This window comes from Camponotus vicinus, unplaced genomic scaffold (genome assembly GCF_025532165.1).
Source record: "Camponotus vicinus isolate PSW18456_S1 unplaced genomic scaffold, iyCamVici1.0 SCAF_4, whole genome shotgun sequence".
Taxonomy (NCBI): domain Eukaryota; kingdom Metazoa; phylum Arthropoda; class Insecta; order Hymenoptera; family Formicidae; genus Camponotus; species Camponotus vicinus.
Window position 1 is genome coordinate 19,604,613 of NW_028141976.1, and position 19,008 is coordinate 19,623,620.

Consider the following 19,008-nt stretch of genomic DNA (forward strand, 5'->3'; position numbering starts at 1 on the left):
AAATGTTTAGCCTCCAATAAAAATTCAATTTTCAATCCTCGGGAAGAAGCTAACGCGATAATGTATGGGAGAAATGCTGCAATCATTGGTCGCATATTCTTAAAATTTGCAACCTAGCTGCGAATTACATTAATGTTCGCAGTGTAAATGTTTGAACTGCTACTAGAGTATACACAGTGTATAGATATTTGTGAGATGTGTGAGCCGCTAGTCTAATAGCTCGGAAATTGTATAGAAAGTTATAGTGCCTTGCACAGAGGTCCCTTAAAAGCATTGCGAGATAAAGCGCGCGTAATCCAGAAGCTTCGCATAATCGTCAGAAACTCTATAAATGTCTGTAATTATTCCATATTTCACAGCATAAAATAATAAAGTAAGCTGATAAGAGAAAAGTAATATAATATTTACGTGAGTAATTTATAAAGGCTTATTCATAGAAATTGAATAACTTACCAATCCAATTTGGATTGGTTAATTGAACAATTTACCAATCCAAAGAAATAGTGTTGTATTGAAGTTTAATTCAAAAGTAAAACATTTTTTTATTTTCAATGCAATTCTTAATATTACTGGTCAATGAACAGTATTAATAAATATAATCAGTAAATTCTCAATTCTTCGATGTGTTATAATACGTTATAAAACAACTTAATTAATAATTGAGCACAATAGTGATTATTTATTTATTATACAACTTCTGCAGCATAATGATATCACATTATATTATTTAATAAAAGGCAACTTTTGATATAAAAACTCATTAATATGGCGCAATAAAGAATGTGACAAAAGTAATATCAAACATTTGGAAAAAGTTGCGCAATTTTGCTTGAAAGCTTTGCGAGCAGATGAGTTTCATGGGTAACTTTGTGGCTTCAAACTACCTAAAATACGGAGCGCTTCCCGACTATGTAAGTTCCTATAATGCACGTCACTCATGTAAGCGTTACATTATGCGCGAAATACGTTATCATGCAGGATGCAACTGCTACCAGCTCGAAACATTTTAAAAGACTGTTTGTCAATACTGTACAATACTTGTGATTTAAACATGCTATCAATGTGAGCTATCTAAATTCTAAATAATCCCTTTATTAATTTCCGAAAAAAAAGAAAAATGTTCAATTTTCTTATTATATTTAACACATTCTGCATTTATACGTTATTTAATAGAAAATCTTTGTGGCATTTTATAACAGCGCAAATAGTAAAAATGGATTAACCATGATAATATTAAAAATAACATATAGATACAATTAATATGTTAATCTAGCGATAATATAACAATCTAGCGATAATAACAAATACAACTTTCAATATTAATTGCTGTGTAAAATGAGAATATTATAAAATATAATATTTGGCGCAATACAGTACGTCTCCATAAAATACAACGCACGTATATTGGATTTATCAAAAATACGACCCTAAAGCAATAAAAATTACATTGTGTTGCATGTAATAATACTAAATGTGGAATAATCGAGCAGAAAAAGATCCCAAAAATGCACTATATTTTGTTTTTATATAACAGTCAAACAATTAAATATATCTAATTCATTTAAAAAAATTTTTCTAAGGAGATAAAATGCTCCAAACAAACGATAAAATTGAATGTTTATGAATGTTCGACGTATAATAATATATAGAATGCGTCTAAAATCGTAATGTTAGATAAGAAAAGCGAGAAAAATACAGAGAGCAGAATACTCGTTAACAATCTGAAAAAGAATAGAAACCATTGCGAAAATCGTTACGCCCGGCTCTTGATGCAAATATAAATCAGCGTGCTGATCGTAAATCTACCTGTATTTTTATTTATCTGCTTTTCCTTTTTACGTGTCATATCACGTTGCAAGTTAAAACGATGGTCTATTATAGCGGGTGTGCGGCAATAATTTTTAGTTAATGCGCCGATGTGCCGACACGGATTATTATGAAAAAATACAGACTATTATATATTGCATGTCAGCATTGTTACGTACCTCTTCTAGCTCAAATAATGCGATTAATTATGGATACCGATTTTTGGAAAGCAGACACTTTTATTCTTGTATTGTTAAGTTGTTATGTAAACAATATTTTAGAAATAAATCAAAGTTATTGATATAAATTATCGCTGTTTTAAGTTCTTTTTGTATTTTAATTTTCTGAAAGAAATTTATACTCTACCTTAACAATAAAAGATTCTTTGTCTTTGGAGGAAAATTCGGATATATAGGGCATACAAACTAAAATTACTATTCTATACGCTATATTTACTACCCTTTGTACAAACTATTGTAACATTTGTGTTGCCAACAAAAGCACAAGGTAGTATGGACCGCAACGATTGTGCCGGAGGTCACGAGAGAGAGAAAGAGAAAGAGAGAGAACATGTATGTCCAATCGTTTCAGGAAAATCAACGAACTCCCTCACTCCTACCGACGCAATTATTCGAAGTTCCGGTTTCCGATCGGTCCGTTCTCCTCTCGGATATTTCGTAGGTTAAAGTTTTCCGCGTAGAATGACTCCAGTGACCTCCTTCCGCTTTTATTACCCGTATCGCGAATCGGACGGCGAAACTTTGTAAAAATTTCATTTAAATTGTGCTCAAATAAACCCATTGCGACTGCTTGTCGATGCGATCGCTATTTCCAATTCACCGTCGGAAATTGTTTGTTGTTCACATAGTATGTAATTTCAATATTCATAAATAACAAGCACTTTGCTCAGTTTGTCTTTTTATTCGTTCATCCATAAATTACTATTATATTATCAAGTTACAAGAGAAGTACAAAATATCTTGTCAATTTCTGCAAGAACTTGTTATTAATTAGCGTCTCTTAATACGCATAGTAATCATTTACTACTGTTGTCTCTTATACATATAATATTACTTATCTACGTTTAAATAATTTTTATTTCGGTTGCTAAAAGATTACAATCATAGAATCACGATTTTAAACTAAGGATGACACAGGTATCGACTAAAGCATCACTTTGTCAAGCTATTTGCGTACTTTAATGATTCTTTTTCCTAAGTTTGTTTCTTTCTTAATTGCGATTTTTAAAGCAATACTTTTCCCAGCACACAGTTGTAACTTTTTTTTCATATGAAATTGAGAAATCCTTGGAAATACGAATGGTGACAATCTAACCGGTTGGCAGACGACGCGAAACGAATATACCTGGCTTCGGCAACGAAACCGTAGAGTGCAAAATCATCGAGGTATCGCAGCTACGCATACAATGCAGGCTGCATCGGGCGGACAATGGTCCTTTTTTTCGTTTGAATGGGAACAAGGGTAAAGGGATAGAAAGAGAAAGAGAGAGAGAGAGAGAGAGAGAGGGTGAGAGTGAGAGAGAGAAAGAGAAAAGAGCAGCATGGCGTGCTGGCGTTAAAGGGAGACGCGCATGTACGCGGTAACGTAAATCATACCTCGAAATAGATTTGAACGGTCGTTCACCGTGGATTGCGATGTTGGCACGCCATAAACGCTCGGACGCAAATCCGATTTGCATTAAAATCTTATCTAAACGCGCAGCGCTAAGCCCGTGTCGGCTCATTTTGTACTATGATTACGCTAACTTCCGGCGCCAATAACGATAACAATAATAATTTTTACGTAAAATCCTTACAATTGTAACAATAATCTTAAATTCTAATATAATAATTAAGAATCTAAATATTTGATTATTTTCACGTCTACATTCGTGTTTCACAAAATTTTTCATCGTATTTACACATATGTATAAATCAAGATAATATCAAATTGCAGCAATTTTATTTTATTGTTATCGCATATATAAGTTAATCAACAACCGTGGTAATTTTCCGAATAATCCGATCTTCGTGTTTAAACAAAAGCTTAATCAATGAACAGGATAATTCGATGAAATCGTGATCAGGATGACCAATGAGCATCAGCGATCATTGCGTTCGCGATTCATTTGCTAAACGAATTTTGAAAGAGAAGAGACACACGGCAGAGTATTGTTCGATGTTGTTAACGTTAAATACGTCAGTTTAATCAAACGCTGCAAGCAAAGTTTTATCGTATCGAATGTCGATTCGTTTACTCGAGCATATAAATCATAGCGATGTTCGCAGATTATCGTTACGACTATAAAATTTTATTATTCTTTTACATTATTACGGAGTCCATTAACAGGAAGTCTATAATCCGACGATATCATCGTCACACGCAACCAGAATGAAAATTCCGCTTCTCATTAAGTGTCACCGGTTTCCATTAAAATAGGATTTTCAATTTTCGTCGGAATATCAATTAGGTACCAATTTTCCAACGACGAGAACCTACTCGCTTCGCTCAGGGGAAAACCCTGATTTCAATTCCGCTTTAATTACATCTGTCCAACACTGATTGCCTATTATATGCTTCTAGACAAGTCTAACAAACTCCGAAGTTCTCTTTGCGAAGAAAGCTTTTTAACTGCGACATCCTCGACCTGCAATCATTACGCACATTAAAAAAAATGCTGCTTATATATTTTTCATGACATTTCTTTCGTAATTTAATAAGTTACACTGCACATCTAACGCAAATTTATTTAATTCGACTGTAATCACTTCAATTTGATATAATTTCTTCAAAACAAATTACATTTAAGTTAGATATTTTAATAGAAATATTTTTGCAATTTAAAATAATATTAAAATAATATTATCGCAATTTATCAAGATTCGATACAAATACCGATTTGAAATTCGATTTTCATATTGTATATTAAAAGTAGAAATTATTTCTTTTTATTTTTAAAATGCACAAAGAAAAGAAATAGAAGTCAATAGAAGTCTAGAAATGTGGAATAAATCATTTAAAACTCAATAAAGGTACGTTTCATTTTTAATCGTTAATAGGAGAAGCAAATCGAATACTTTATAAGAGATTTCCATAATTCGAAGGATGAATAAAATAGTGCCCGCGAGCGATTTTCTCAAACGTAACAGGTACGAGAAGGCGACTAAGAATTTTCCGAGGATTTTTCGTGGCGGAGATATTCATTTCAAACTTTTTTGCGCGCGATATTCTCACTTAATTCGATCCTTTAACCATCCTCCTCGTCTTATTCGAGGATCAGATCAGTGACGTCGAATTTCCTTCTATATCGCTGATATATTCTTCCAATCTGCTTCCAATCTCGCATCATTCGTCGACACTCACTCGAATTCAAAAGCCTCTCGATTTCGTTGGGTTCAAGTTTATTGAGCGAATAAAGTGTCTGTACTCGCCGTATTCATTTCGTGATCGCTCGAGCTGCAAAAATTTTATGTGGAAACTACAGAAACTACCTGCGAGACATGGTATTCTATCCTCCATTATAGTCTGTCTCGGAGGTGAACTTTGCAGCTCCATGGTCTGGAAGTCGACATATATGAGAATCGACCGCGCCTCATTTCAAACGCAAACGATTTTCTCGTTCAATATATTTTTGACGCGATTATACTTGGAATATAAATATGTATTTTATTCACTTTACCGCGCAAATTAACATTATTAAAAAATGATCCGTAAATATCAAGAGTAAAAACTGCTGATGATGTACATAAATGTATGATAAATTTAACAAGACAAAAGAATTGATTTGTAAACGTTACTTACTACAGGTATATCTTGTTTCTTTTTGGAAAGACATGGATATATATATCTTTCTTGATTATTTTTGCAATTACATTAAAATTATAATTCTTTTTTTCTTTACATGTCGTTCTCTATATTTTTCTAAATATATGTAAAACATTTTAGATATATTACATAAATAAATGTTTGATGAATAACCGTGTCATATAATGTATTATATAATTGATATCGTAGATTAAATTCCATTGCAATTTTTGAAATTTATGTTCCTCTTATGTCTTAGATGTCTATATATTTGCAGATAAAACGCAAAGAGAATATAGAGTACGGAAGAATGTTGTAATCCTTATCGGTAGAAGGCGACACGTGGGTCTAATTAACTTCGTGTCGGTTCTAAAGGATTTAATCCTGCGGAAAATCGTTCTCGTGTGCGCTAGGAAAAAGGAAACATTAAGACTCTATACATCCTTCGCAATTTCAAGTAACTCGGACAAATTAAAGATCTTTGAAGGAAAGACGAAATAAAGATGTAGATTTAATTTCCTGCAGTCTCTGTCGCAATGAACAATAAACTTTTCTCATTAGAAAATATACGGATATTTATTACGATTAAATACCGTGAAACATGAGATTTTTCAGCGAAGAAAAATACTCGTATTGATTTTAAATTATCTTGTACAATGTGCAAGAAAACAAGGTTAATGAAAAGAATAAAAACGATCAGATAGATGACTCTACTGAAATCAATAATCCTTTATTATTATTATAGTAAAATTTAAAATAAGGAACGTAAAGTTTAAAAAAGAATGTAATTAATTATCAAAAAATAAATCTTTATTAGAGATCGACGATCGTTAATTACATGTAACTTACTTCACATAATTAAGGACAGATAAAAATTATTTTTTATACACTTTAACTAACATAGACATATCGCACAATGCGTTTTATAAACTTACAAAGTTTGTAAAAAAGACAGAAAAAACAGGAATAAAAATCATATCAATATTATATATAAGGATTTTTTTATGTATTTGCAGGATTTTTATGTATTTTAATGAGCTTGTCAAAATTTAGCTAGAATAGATATATGTTATCAGGATCACTACTCTGAATAATCATCAAAAAATTTGTGTTCGTTAATTAAAAAATTATAAACAAAGAAATTTCATAAATAGACTTTATTAATTTATTGTTTTATAAATTTTACATGTAATTTGTATTTTTTTTTATTTATAACTTTTTAAAGAACGACGATTAAAATTTTTTGATTATTACTCAGAGTAGTGAGCTTGACAACATGTGAAAATCAAACTGATTCAACCAATTGGTTATTCTCTTCAAATATTTACGAAAAAAATTATATATATTTCATAAAAATATAAATTATTTTTGTAAACTTCAAATTGCAGTTCTGTCATGCAGATTAATTTAGATTTGCGAAAGCAAAATTATTTCGCGAATAATTAGCTTTTCAACGCGCACGTCATTTTAACTTCTGCGTCAACGATTGCAAACCGCGACTAAATCATAAAACGACACTTACTACTCGTTCGTTTGACGAGTCACCGAATGGAAGTTAAAAGTAATTACAATGGGTGCGCGAATTTCACGAATTTAATGTCCAACGATTTGCGCAACACTGGTTTAAACGCGACGTGTTATTTTCGAGCGATGTGCATTCACCAAGCCGCATAATTGCTTGTGCGCTCATCGCTTCTCTACGATTAACCGCTTAATTTATTGCGACGACGAGTGAAACGTTTGAGCATGACTATCTCAATGATAGTTGTGTAAAATGGATGAACAGTTAGAGACCGGGCAAAGGTAATTTATCGAGCACTTAGTCTCTATAGCAATGTCATTTCTCGAAACGCAAAAGATCATCTGTCATTGTGCAGCCAGGCAATCGTAGATCTGGATTTGCTTTCACGAATAAAATGGTTCGTTAAAGTTGAAGTAAGACGAATTGCCAGTCTCTTTATAGCCCACAATCGATATATTCATTTAGAATATTAAGATTCATCTCTCTATTAATTGTATAAGTAATTGAATGAAAATGTTGTTTAAAAACAAAAAAAATTTTTTGCCTAATTGCATTACCCTTTTGTCAATACTAATTTTAATAGCAATTTTATTTCAATAATTTAATATGTATATACTGAACATTTTAATATCAAAAATTTGAAAATTCTCTCAATTATAGCTATTCCACAGAACATTTATATTTTGTAACTCTGGAATGATTAAACAGTAGAGATTTCAATATAGATACTCACTTATATTCTTATCTCTGTATTGCGGTCGTGCATCACCGATAAAACAGACAAGGAGCACCCAAACTGCGAACCAACACGTTCCCATTTTCATCTGAAATAAGATATAACATTATGAATAATTTTAATTAAGAATTCAATAACACATAGCGCATTACCACACTTTTGTAGGATATTTTATTCTTAAGCAAGATTATTATGACACTATGTGGAATAGTGATTTAACAAATTATTTAAATAATTTAATAAAAAATAAATTTAATAATGCATAAAATTTCATACAATTTGAACAATTTCAATTGAATATATATTATCATGATCTCTTTAAAAAACCAGTTCTACCAAAGTCTCGGGAATGTCTACTTTAAGTTTCACTTAAAGTAAGATAAAACATTTAGAATAGAATCGAGATAAATATATATGACGCAGATTTATTCATAATAAATTCTGGTCGCTTTTGCTCGCTTGACAGGAATGCTATTGTTTTCTTACGAAAACTTATTGTTTTCCCGTTGCATCTCTTCCAATCTATTATTGTGCTTCTTGGAAGATGCTGCCCAAAGAAGAATAAGCGCTTTAATTTATAAAACTTGTAAATTTATGTCCCAGTATTTTGCAACTTAAAATCACTTCGAGAGGTAAAATGTCTTTGACATTACAATATCGTTCCGTAAATTTTAATACAATAATTCTTTAATATTATTGTATACTTTTCACGACTTTATTAAAATATTGTTACCGTACAGTTCTTTAATTTTCATTTATAACTTTCATTAAGAGAAAAAAATCAGTAACTTCACATTTCTATAACTGTGTCGAATCATCGATCCATCTTGTAATCGCTGAAGTGATAATGCTCCTTGGCCGTCGAGACGATCCTTTGTGACAATCGTTTAGATAATTGAAAAGCGAGAGGAAGACACAGAGTAGGAATAAAATTCGCAATGACGAAACACGGCTGAATATATCTGGGTTTCCGGCAACGAACATGCTACGCGCGGAGAGCTGTTATAAAATATTTCTTTGAGGATTTCAACTGTGTAGAGAGATATTTCGTTCGACAAGCGTTTCCGCATAACATATATCTAGATCTTTATGTCAGTTTTCGCGAATATTACTTGCAAATGGATCCGAGACATAGAAAGCTTTCTTTGTGCAAGATAACGACGACCGCTATATCCACAAAATTAACGCGATTTCGTTGTCATATCGTTCTGCCGTCAGCTTGAACCTATTATCTTACTTTATCGTCGTTTTCAAAAGAATAGGCGCCGAATATTCTCGTCTCATTTCGCGATGTAATTTTGATATGTCAATTCGAAAACGTCAATCGTTTGGCAAATTCGCGATAAAAACCGTAAAAAATATCGGCTGACTTTAACAACTTGGATTTATTGTTTATTTGTTTATGCGCATTTCATTTTTATTACAATAAAATGATTTTTATTAGGATATTAGAATATTAGTCAAATTAAATTTTATCAAATTTTTGAACCGATAATTTAAAATAAGTCACATCTAGAAATTAAAATAAATAATAAATTTTTGTTCAAAAATGTAACTCACATTTAAAAAATTTAATAAACTTTGCATGCTTGTAAATTAAGTTTGATAATACACAATTATCTAATTGCAAAATAAAAAAAATTATTGCAAATATAATTGCAAAATAAAAAATTTTACTAATTATATTTTACTTGCTTTTTATTTAGATAAATTTTAATTTAAATAACTTATTCTGCGTGTTTACTGTTAAATAAACTTGAATAATAAATAAACAATTTTTCTTGAATTGTAATTATATCTCTGACGTAAACAGAATAAAAAAATTAGTAAATTTTTAATTAAAAATTTTTGTATCAAATGTTACGAATTAGCAAAGTATGTTAAAATGTTCTTAGAACGCTCTAAAATTCCGTTAATAATTATTAAGTATATTTTATTGGTAATAGATAATCAAAAAGATTAATATTATAATCATTGACAACAATACTTTACTGGCATATCTATGTTGTGCACAATTAATATATAACTATGATTGATATTAAGCACTATTTTTTTTCTACTTAACGATAAATTCGCGTCTCCGCCAAAAATATAAGAAGATTAAGAAGACGTATATTGTTATCGACATTTTTGGAGAAACCACTCCGACAACTCTCGCATTTCATCCACTCACATACATTTGGTGAACAAGCGATCTGGAGTGTCCGAAGGATAGACGTCACTTTTCCCGAGGTGATGGTTACATATCCTTCCTGAAGGCTTATCGAGGGAGCTGCCCTTTCCGGAGAAATCCCTAGACGAGCGGTGTAAAAGTTCCTATTCTCTTTCGAAAGGAAAACATCGTCTAGTGCTCGGAGAGTAGGATCATCTCGACCAAGAGTATATGAACACATGCGACCCTTACCGTGAGCACGTACACAGGTGCCCGACGACGAAATGATGTTCATGCGCAAAGTAGCGAGTTCCAACTACGAAGATCCCTCGAACCTTCATCGATCACTATATACCTGCTGGGGTCAACTTCTCCGCGTATCTCATTTCATGGTTAGCCGGCTCGAAAATATTCCCTATCCCTTTTCATCACGGAGGAAAAAGGTGATTTTAGTAGGACCGCCGAGACGAGAAATTTAGAACCCACTCTTCGGAGGTAAATAAAACGTATTCGGGTCGTCGAATCTTCGAGTTCGTGAACCTCTGGATTCGTTGATCCCGGGATTATTCCTCTTCTCATCTCTCAATAAGCTACACCGCACGTGTAAATTAATTTAGACGCCTTTCGAAATATGAAATGATATTTTAACGGTACTGTAATTGTTTAAGTGCACATTCACGGATATCACATATTTAGTACTAAATTATATTTCGTTTTGCGTTTATTTTTTTATAAGATTTAAAAACAATAAAAATTTCAAGAAATTTAATTATCAGTAATGAAAACAAGAAAATACTCTGCATATTCATTCATAACAAAAGAAGGAATACAATCTTGTATATAAGGGAGAAAGAAAGAAAAAGAGAGATTGAGAGAGATTCATTTTACGAAATAAAAGACTCAACAAAGTTATAGTGGTTTCAGTGCTGGTTAAAATGAAGCAAAATTTTTAAAAAAGATATGTATAAAAGGATAATAGTTTATTACAGACAATTTTTAAACAATATTATTCACAGACTAATATTTAATTTACATTTATGTAAAAAATATATTTGTATTATCATCAAAGAGTGAATTGACATAAGATATAGTTTTAATCTTCCCAGTATATGTATACTTTCAATAAAAATATTAAATAAATTTAATCATAAATAACGAATATTGTTAGAAAGAGAATGAGATCAAAGCGAAGCAAATCTTGGATGAAAATAAGAAACAAGAAATAAAGAAATAAAAGACCGAGAAGAGAGTCGATGAAAGCACGAAGATTTGTGAGACGAATTTCCACGAACGATCCTACCATATCCGACCAAGTGATAATTAGGGTTCTTCGTCACCGTAGTGGTAGGCTAACCAGTGCTTTTACACAAGAAAGCTCCCCGATCGAACAAACTTCCCTCACTAAGTAGCTCCCCAGAGATTAAACTAGGTCTCTATTCGGCGCAAAAGAATGCAAATATATTTTTTTAGAAAGAGTCAAAAATCATAGTACATACGTATCTAAATTTAATTCACTATTAAAATAAATTATAATATTTAAATACAAATTATGGAAAAGCACGGATGAAAAATGTATTGTAAACGTAATTTGTAAAATATAAAATACTACACATAAAAAGAATATTTATTAAAAGAATTGTAATATTTTTAATTTATTTAAATCGTTATAATTTCGTTATAATTTAATATAATAACATTAATAATAAAAATTATTAATTCAATTTTCATTTTGTAATATTAATGGTAATATCAATTTTGTATATAGTCATTAGGAAACATTTGATACTAAATTATACATATAGAGTAGCATGAGAAATTATTCCCCTACATCACTGTCGTAATAAAGACATGAATCTTGGGAAGTTTGGTAGCGACTTTCGTTAACTTTGCTAACGCTATCGCGATCTTAGTAACTGGTATGTATAAAATAGCAGTCGTATGTATAAATAAGCAGAGAGAGAGATAAACAAAGCATAATAAAACAATACGTACTCTTACATACGTTATTTTCCAATTTAAAAATACGTTTATAAAAATAAGATTAACAAATAAATAAAAGATACAAGAAAATTACAATTTTTTCTTCTACATAAATACATGAAGAAAATTATTTTATTTTTATCTTATTAAAGTTCAACAAGAAACAAAGAAAAAGTTGTAGTTTTCTTGTATTTTATTTATTTGTTAAAATCTTCATTCAATTCTTCATACAATTCTACATACATGTACCTATAATTATTTGTTTCCATTCATTTTATCATGCCTAAAGTTTCTCAAAATTGTGCGAGATAACTCAAAATTGAGCGCAGAAAAATATTATTGTTCCGTAAAATAAACTCAAGTAAACAATTTTCTCGTCAATTCTAAGATTAGAAGATTATTAAGCGGCATGGCGGCAGTAATCACAATAAATAGCGGTACTGGCTAACCTAGCGATATTGTGGTGAAACAAATATCCGGAAATGACTTTCCTGGGCAGCGAACGATATTAAAAGTTATTAATGACGGTCTTGGCAACGTTCGTTCTACCTTATCCCCGTGGAGAGGCGAGAATTAGGGAAGGTGCAAACGGACGGAAGGATAAAACCGGAAAAAGATGAGAGTTCAGTTTTCTTCTTGCGAGAAAAGTTCTTGCTTTCTTTCGCTCTGTATCGCGTAGATGAAGCACCCCCGAACATCCATGTACTTACTTTCTCTCACGATACTCTAGTCCAGTGTTCTCGTTATTATCTCACCATTGCCATAACGTCATTCTTAAGCTTCGCTATCATCCGTCCACTCTATTGTTATTGCGCACCGAAAGCAACATTGAAACGAAACATAAATATAAATGACTGTCGGATCTTCACGAGAGAGAGAAAGAGAGAGAGAAGTGAAATAGTGCGCTAGATTATTGCAACGGTAATCGTTGCGAGAACTCGAGAGGAATGAATGCAAAATATAGATATAGCGTCGTTGCTTTCAAGTGGAAAATTGTAAAGAAAAAGATAGACAAAAGTAAAAAAAATTTGCAAGAGATTTTATGCCCGATGAAACATTAAAATTAATTGTTTATATTCAGCGAAGTATAAAAGCTAGTGCTTGGTAGATTTACACATATCCCATTATGTCTTTTATATCTTCGTCCATTGCTCTTGAAATATATTTAATATAATTATAATAATACCATGTATTAAAATAAATGCACTCGCATATATAGTCTCCTATCAAAATATGAATCTTGATAATAACAGTCTTAATTAATTTAAATGTACATATTTTTATATATTCATGATTATTTTTAATGTTTATAACGTCATTGTAATATTTATAATATTACAATGTATCAATATATATTTGTTTGGAAAAAATCTATACTTCAGAAAAGTTTTGCGGTTTATTCTCAATCCTACCGCAAATGTTACTTTAATAATAACACAGCTTTTTTATTACGATCGAGGATCGTTACAAAAAGTTGGTGTGGGTCATTTAATTCTCGGGATTTTCGGTTCCGTTTAAAGATCAAATCGTAACGATTCTTCCATAGGTCTCGACCTCTCGTCGAACGGCAGCCAGCAAAAATGAATCCAAATGGATAGGGAATGGAAAAGCGAGTAATCCATCGTGACACAAATGACGGCGGAATCGATCCATGAGCGATACAAAGCCATCTCACGCCCGACCAATATCGAGACGCAAACCGTAGCTGTTCATTTCGCGATATTCCTGGGAAAAAGGCCTGGCAACGATACGCAGCACGGATATCTGCGGTCGTCCCCTCTCTTCCTAACTTGCACGAAGGGAAAAGATTTTCCCCGGTAGAGAGGAAGAGCATGTCAGAGGAGGAAATAGAAAATGCGAGGTGCCGAGTAGAAGAGTGTCGTAACCGCCCCCGTGTCTACTCTGTCTTACGGGTATTCGTCCTTCAGACCACGTTCTTCCAGACGATATTCCTTATTTGTACCAGATGCCTTTCGAAACCCTCTCACACACCAATGTGTACTTAAGGCCGACGAAGCGAAATAATCGGAGGAGGATGAAGGAATGAAGGCAAAAAAAAGAAATACCAGCTGATATAATGCGAAACAAAATATGAGCGAGATCGCCGAAGAGATATTAGGCTTGTCATACAATATAATAACGTTTAGCAATAGCGTTTGCGTAACAGCCACGATCAGTCGAATAAACTATCGATTTATGAGAGAGCGAAATAAATGAAAATTTGAAAATGGAAGTTGGAACTTTTAGAATGAGAAAATGAAAATAATCTTTCTTGCAAAATTAATATACATACTTAGTGTGAGATTGTAGTTACATAATATATAAAATAATAATTTTAACAAAATTGAATTTGTAATATAAAAAAGTGTCCATGTTAAATGAGTATGATATAAAACGATATCCTTTTTTATAGGCATATTATATGCATATTATATATATAGGATGTTTCAAAGAAATTTTTAGAATTTAAGAAGAGATTCCTCACGTCAAAGTAAGAAAAAATTTTTATCCGAAAATGCTCCATCTAAGATACTGTATCTAAAAGGTCAAAAATTTTTAGTTTTAGCTCTAAAAGAGAACTATTGCATTAAAAAATCAAGTTTCCACTAAGATTAAGTAATTGTTTATATTGCACTTTTCAAAGAAATTGTAGAGAAAGATATTTTAAAGAGATACTTATTGTTAGATAAAATATTATTTCTTAATTTTTCTTCAATATCCTGTATTTCTGAAACAAAGTATTTCCAGACACATGTTTATAAGAAATTTTTTCTTATTTTGATCAGGAAAATCTTTTAAATTTTTTAACATCTTTTTGAAACACTCCATACATATATGTATATAACGCTTAATTTTTTACATTTCTCATGTTTTTTAGAGAGTTACGTTATTTGAATTGTTAAAGACCTATTTAATTATTCATTATCTATTTATTTGTAGATTAAAACGCAATAAAATCCGAGAGAAACTTTATCACGTAAACTGATATTTTTAATATCAATTTTGAACGCGAATGATATTGAAAGAAACAATAAAGAAATACGACAAGTATTCTTTACTTTTTTTGTCACAATCGTGATGGACTATCTCGAGGAACATTCTATGTAGCATCCGTTTATTTCCGGAGATGGAGAACGTATTATAGCGAGCCCCGCAGTGCGGAGAAGTGCACGAGTGATAAAATGGAGCACCTAGTCAGACACATCGAAGGATTTGCCGTTACCTTACTCCTTTTCTGTTCCGGTACCCTATCTTACGATCCGCCTTCTTTCCATTACATCCTTCCATTGGTTCTAGATACACGTCGATGTGAGTTTGGGGAGTGATTTCAAAACCATGTAAAACAAATAAGAAATATCGCTGATACGGAAAGATACGGTAACGATGTAAGCTTGCCAACGCAATCTAAGAAGAGGTCACAAATTTTGCAGAATTCGCAACAGTGTCATCTTGTTTTAATCAAGAAAATTAAATATAACTAACGAAATAATTATATCAAAAGAGACATAATTTTGTTAATTAAGAATTTTAAACGCTTGACATTTTTTCTGCAAAAAATACGTCTAATAATTTAGCATGTCTCTCTCTCTCTCTCCCTCTCTCTCTCTCTCTAAGATAAAATAATAAATTTAATTCACGGACGCGGAAAAACGGATTGCAACAAGGCGCCACAATTTTTCGCCCATCATAGTAGCATCCTGACGCGTGTCGGCCGCGCGCGTTTCTCACGCACGAGTTCACCGAGACGCGTGTAATAATCCGGAATAACCGGGAAAGCGGAAAATGCATTTACAGGCGCTGCTCTTTGGCCCCACGGGAGCCGTTTCCAAGAGTTCGCATTTTCCTTTGATCTACCTCAAAGTGCGCGCCTTTACCTTCTCCCTCTCCCATCTCACCCCTTCTCTTTTGCTCACGGGTTATCTCTCGTGGCGGTTTAAGAGTATTTTGTGCCTAAAGGTAGATTCAGCGTGCAATGCCCCGGGGGTATCGTTTACGCCAGAATAGCGCGAGCGAAAATATAACTTTAATCCAATTAAAATGCATCTTCCTCCTCGAGTCTCTGATAGCGCGCTAAACTCGGTCCAACTATTTTAGTCTGTCTTTCTATATTTTACGTAATGAAAACTATTTTCTGACATATTAACAGAGTTAAATGGCAATTTACATGCATTTGTGTCTATGATAATAACTGAGGAAGTTTAATCTCTTTGCAATTTTTTGAAGAAATATTAAGCACAGCAACTTGCAAGAAAAAGGAATCAATTGAAAATAATAAATTAAGCTTTTAATCAAATGAATTGCTTAAGAAAGTATACTCTAAAAATTAAAGTAACATTTAATTTCGTGAGAATAAAATTCGTTGCCAACAGTTTCGAAACGAACACGAGGAATGTAATCGTAAATAATGCTGTAATCGTAAATAAATGACAACTGCTTCGAACATTTAATTAATGAGCTGACTATAGGAAGAAGACTGTAGCAGGATGGAGGATGTTACGCCCACACGACACGTGCACATGGAGACAATTAACTTTACGCCAGCATGCAGAAGCACTTCTCATACGAAGTATACCGGAAAACAATTAACCCACCTTGCACGAATAAACCTCTGCTTCACGTGAAGAGCACGAAGTTCCCTACTTTGGATATAGAATTAATTCAAGATGCATCTTCTCGTGACTTTGTAATTTGGAAATATTTATAGCGAGACACGTCAGCACTCCTTCCTTTTTCCCCACGACTGATGTAAATTGTAACATTATTATATATTTGAAAAAGATGCTTTATTTGTCATAGATATGCCTCTATTCTATTCTATTTTTTATATTTTTATCAAAAAGTTTTATTTTTAGAGTATACCTAATACTCGGTTTGTTTTATGTAATCTTTGTGTTATTCTATAAAAAATTTTTTTGAATTAAGATGATTAATTTAATAACGTTGATTAATTAGATTTTAACAATTTTACGTGTTAAATTATAATATTATAATCGCACAATAAAACATCAGTGTTATATTATCCATCGTAGATTGTAATTATCTTATATTCGAAGAATAAGAAAACTGCATCATTTCTAACAATCGGACAATCGTTGTCAGCGAATTCAATAAATTCCTATCAATGAATTCCTATAGCGCAGTCTCGTGATTTCCTCCTCAATAGACCTCAGTAACTTCGCAATATCTCACACACGAATTTCGCATTCCAATTATCGTTTGCAGCCCTGGAGGCGATCAACAACTTATTGATCAACAAGTATTAATGTAAATTAACTGCTGAGGAACTCCGGTCCCGAAAATCGATCGAAAGTGCATCGAATAAAAGATTTGAGAATTTAATTTTTAGGTATATTGAAAAGATTCTTCGTTATTAGCCGCCTTTTCCTCTCGATGTCTGCGCTCGTTCACCGGAAATGAAAAACCACCTGTTGATTTGTGGAAATACCGATTCCGTAACCGTCATTCGGTGACGGGTTTCCAGGTTGTTCTGAAAACCGCAAACGACCACGCGTATTCAGGAGTAGCAGGACTACAGGAACCGGGATTGCGCGGAGGAAAAGCGGTCTCGCGCGGGGAAGGTATACGGCATTTAATTAACTACCTGATCGATACACCTGTCCCGGGAGCTCACCTGAGCCTGGATTTCTCCAGGGGCAGCTACGCAATGCCCTCCAGTGACTAGCAGAGCGATTGCTCAAGATTGCCAACTTCACTCACCAAACTTCCTTAATTAATTTGTTACCTCTGTCACTTTTTATAGCTAACTTTTCTGGTACATCTACTTTATTATACGTATTTATTCGCTTGCTATTTTAAAGGAAAAAAAACTTTTTCTTTAATTTTAGGTATAATACGATATTTTCAATATTGAATTATGTTTTTATTAACGCAAATTTAGAAATTTAATTATCAAGAATTCGAGCATTATTATTATAAATCCAATGCGTCATATATGTCTCTATATATATCGGAAAACAATTTCCAAACTTAAAATATTATTTTATCGGTGATTTTATTCAATAAAAAGTTTTTGCAGTATTATATTGTAAAAAAATAACAGAGTAAATTGGATATAAATAAAAAAATATCATTTTTCTATAAAATGATATCTCTCTCTCTCTCTTCGAAAATTATAAACTTTATTTTAAATAACATGTAATATATTTCGAGTTATACACGTGTATTCCCACATACATGTATGTGTCGCTTTTTGTAAATTTGATCTTTTAAAAAGCGTAAATTTCTTTTTTATAAAACGTCATCCTATAAAAATTCAACGTTTTATAAAAAAGTTTTATTTTACTTGTTTTTAAATGATTGCAACCTTTTGAATATTAATTATCAAACCTTAGGGATCAATTAATAATTTTTGAGTTTTGTAAATTGCAGAAATTATAACAGTTACTAATATAATTATAATTTACTTCATAAACTGCAACTATCATATAATTTCCTTTTGCATCTCTGCATTTTTCGAATTCATTGAGCTCTATCAGAGCATTCTTAGAGCTATAGTTATCCATTCGATGCATTAAAGTTACTCAACACTCTTATTTTGCTGCCGAGTTTCGAGGAATCGCTGAACGAAGCATTATTTAGGTTTCTGTGAGATATGCAAAAAAATATCCGCTTGTCGAAACTTTATTATTTAAATATGTACGATAATGTCTTTGACTTATCATAGTTATTCCGCTTATTAATTACGCTTATTTAATGTCTATTTAGTGTAATGTAGAAGATGCAAAAATATAAATCCCAACTTTTCTCAAATAAAAGTCTATTCAATCGACTTGTCTCCAAATTGCAAAAATATATATATTACCTTATTAAAAATAAGAAATATACATATATACATAAATAAACATATTCAAAAAGAAATATCACTTATGCTATAATATCTTTTTTACTTTCGTTTATTTTAACTCTTAGAAGTCTTTATAACAAATATATTACGCATCTCTAATCTATGTTAATTATATACAATTAAAACAGCATTAATTTGTTAAA

General features: G+C 31.9%; 1 protein-coding gene across 8 annotated transcripts in view; it reads right to left on the minus strand.

Moving 5' to 3' along the window:
• LOC145970871 (uncharacterized) overlaps positions 1-19,008 on the minus strand; it is a 115,056-nt gene that overhangs the window by 67,583 nt on the left and 28,465 nt on the right. For all 8 annotated transcript variants that reach the window (XM_083097908.1, XM_083097906.1, XM_083097903.1 and 5 more), the window contains one exon: positions 7,866-7,956. In XM_083097908.1, coding sequence (XP_082954034.1) covers positions 7,866-7,956 — 91 coding nt within the window. The remainder of the gene's footprint in view (positions 1-7,865; positions 7,957-19,008) is intronic.